Source organism: Gekko japonicus, unplaced genomic scaffold (assembly GCF_001447785.1).
Source record: "Gekko japonicus isolate JY-2015 unplaced genomic scaffold, Gekko_japonicus_V1.1 scaffold1595, whole genome shotgun sequence".
NCBI lineage: Eukaryota > Metazoa > Chordata > Lepidosauria > Squamata > Gekkonidae > Gekko > Gekko japonicus.
The window spans coordinates 312,138-315,006 of record NW_015165866.1 but is presented as its reverse complement, the minus strand read 5'-3'; the positions used below and the strand labels follow the sequence as shown (position 1 = coordinate 315,006).

Here is a 2,869-nt window from a genome sequence, read left to right as displayed (position 1 = left end):
GTCTTCTCCAGCACCATAGTTCAAAAGAATCTATTCTTCGGCACTCGGCCTTCCTTATAGTCCAACTCTCGCAGCCATACATGACTACTGGGAATACCATTGCTTTGACCATGCGGATTTTTGTTGGCAGGGTGATGTCTCTACTTTTTATCATGCTGTTTAGGTTCGCCATCACTTTCCTCCCAAGTAGCAGGGGCCCAGAGATTTCCTGGAATCACAGCTCATCTCCAGACTACAGAGATCGGTTCCCCTGGGAGAAAATGGCCGCTTTGGCGGGTGGTGGTTGTTGTTCAGTCGGACAGTCGAGTCCGACTCTTCGCGACCCCATGGACCAGATCACGCCAGGCCTTCCGGTCTTCCGCCGTCCTCTGAAGTTGGCTCAACTTCATGTTCGTTGCATCTATGACACTGTCTAACCATCTCATCCTTTGCCGTCCCCGTCTTCTTTGACCTTCAATCTTTCCCAGCATCGGGCAGGTAGACCCTGTGACATTATACCTCGCTGAGGTCCCTCCCCTCCCTAAACCCCACCCTCCCCAGACTCCACCCCCAAATCTCCAGGAAGTTCCCACACAAGAGCTGGCAACCCTAGCTGGGCAATGAAGCAAGGGAGGGATGCACCCCAACGATTCTAGGAAGATAAGACTGTGAGGCTCTTTGCCAGGCATGAGGGAGTGAAGATGTTTTGATTCTGGAAGACTGTAAGGCAAATGCCAGTGATGAAAGGGAGAGGGGGGGAAACTTTTAAAAACAAGTGTGAGGGTTTTTTTGCAAATCTCAAAATAAAATGCAATTCTCCACACCTCCCAAAGGCAACGATTAAAAAACGAGCGCTTACCTTCAAAAGATTCAAATTTCTGTCTTAGAAAATGGCACTCTTCGACTATTTTGTCTTCTGTGGTCTTCTTGCCCATTCCGAACTCCTGTAATGTGCTTACAGCAAACCGGCGCATTACCTTCCAGTTTTCTCCATGAGAAAAAATAATGCCTAGGGAGAAACAGGACAAAGTTCCATATCACTGTAACTGCATTCTTGAAAATCCTCTGCTATAATGCTTGGGGATGGATGTGAAGAAGGGGTTCCATTTTTTTAAAAAAAATGTTGCTTAATTGTGCACTTGTGTCCAGATCTATTCAGGCCAAAAACATACCCCCAAAAATACCTTATCGGCATCCCAAATGTATCTGATTTTCTTGGGAAAACCAGGGGGGGAAATCCTGAGAAAATCCTGGAGGTATTCGGGAATTACCGGTAGACCCTAAAACAGCAGATTGCTCCTGCCTCTCACCTATTTGTTGGGCTTCTGCAGTCCCTTTAAACTTTAAAGTGGCTGCAGAAGACAGCCTCTGCTGGCTCGACTCGGGGCTGGCTGGCTTCTCCCACAGTCCAGTTTAAACCGGGCTGCAAGAGAAGTCAGCCCAGGATCAGCCTCAACTGGTGCTGGCTCCTCTTGCAGTTTGGTTTAAACCAAGCTGCAAGAGAGGATCAGCTAGGGCAGTGGGAGCGGCAAGCTCCCTGCCACCTCAGCTGGGGCTGGCTCCTCTTGCAGTTTGGTTTAAACCGAGCTGCGAGAGAAGGCAGCCCAGCATCAGCTGGGGTTTAAACCGAGCTGCAAGGGAGGATCATCCGGGGCGGCAGGAGCTGAGAACTTCATGCTGCCTTGGCTGGAGCTGGCGTCTCTTCTCTTTCTGGTTTAAACCGAGCTGCAAGAGATGTCGGCCAAAGATTGGCCAGGGCCGCAGGAGCTGAGAGCTCCCCTCGGCCTCAGCTTGGCTTGGTTTAAACCGGGCTGCAAGAGAAGTCATCCCAGGATCAGCTGCTCCCCATGGGGAGCAGACTGCTCCCTGTGGGCACAGCTTCTGGCCTGCAGTTTTCCCCTATTTATTTCTTCTTGGGTCTATTGGACCTGAAAAATACAGGATTACTGAAAAATCCCTGATTTGTTGATTCGAATTTTGCATTTTTCGGGAAACTTGGGGGGGGGGGGAATTCGGTTCAATATACCCTAATCGAAAAACACTAGGGAAAAAAATTCGCAAATTCCCTACAGACTGCAGAGAATGCCTGAGAATGGGCAGTTGCAAAGAGGAAGGTGAGAAAGTTTCATTCCCTCAGTCGCTGGATCCAAACTGACATCTCTCCATTGAGTTAGGGTTAGTTTAGAAGCAATTCCGTTGGCATGGCTACATGTATGCAAAGAAGACTGAATTGTACACAGACAGAAAGGCCTCACCGTAGCCTTTGGAACAATCCTGATAAATTGGGATTACGGGCCTCTCCGCAAAGGCATCTGCCTGGTTCACGAGAGCCTCCTTTATGGTCTCAAATCCTGCCAGTACGACCATTTTCTGGGGTCCAGTGTGAATTCTGAAGACAGGGCCGTACTGCTTGGATAGCTGAAATGAAGAAGAAGAAGACGAAGAAGAAGAAAAAGAAGAAGAAGAAATGACGAAGGCAATGTAAATAATCACTTACAGAAGCAAGAATGTAGTTCCTACGCTCACTATTGGATTGAGCAGGAACTTTCTGAATAAGAAGAAGAAGAAGAAGAAGAAGAAGCAATATCGAAGGCAATGTAAACAATCACTTACAGAAGCAAGAAGGTAGTTCCTACGCTCACCATTGGATTGGGCAGGAACTTTCTGAATAGTCTTGTCTAGTGGTGACTTGAAAATGCTATGTCTTTAATGGAAAAATGATATTTTCGGGGAGGGGGTAATGCGCTTGATTCACTTTGCGAAGGATCTCTAAATACCATAATAATATCCCTACATAACATTATCAACAGCAACAAACCTTTTCCATGAAGCCTCTACTACTTAATGCTCTCTCTCTCACCTTTTCTTCTTGGAGATTTTTAAGCACTAA

The 2,869-nt window shown here is 47.3% G+C and overlaps 1 protein-coding gene across 1 annotated transcript in view; it reads right to left on the bottom strand.

The window, feature by feature from the left end:
- LOC107110459 (cytochrome P450 2K1-like) overlaps positions 1–2,869 on the bottom strand; it is a 17,610-nt gene that overhangs the window by 9,430 nt on the left and 5,311 nt on the right. Inside the window, exons 2-3 of the mRNA XM_015411246.1 lie at positions 2,235–2,397; positions 839–988 (exon numbers count right to left, since the gene is read on the bottom strand). Of these exons, the coding sequence (XP_015266732.1) occupies positions 839–988; positions 2,235–2,397 (313 nt within the window). The remainder of the gene's footprint in view (positions 1–838; positions 989–2,234; positions 2,398–2,869) is intronic.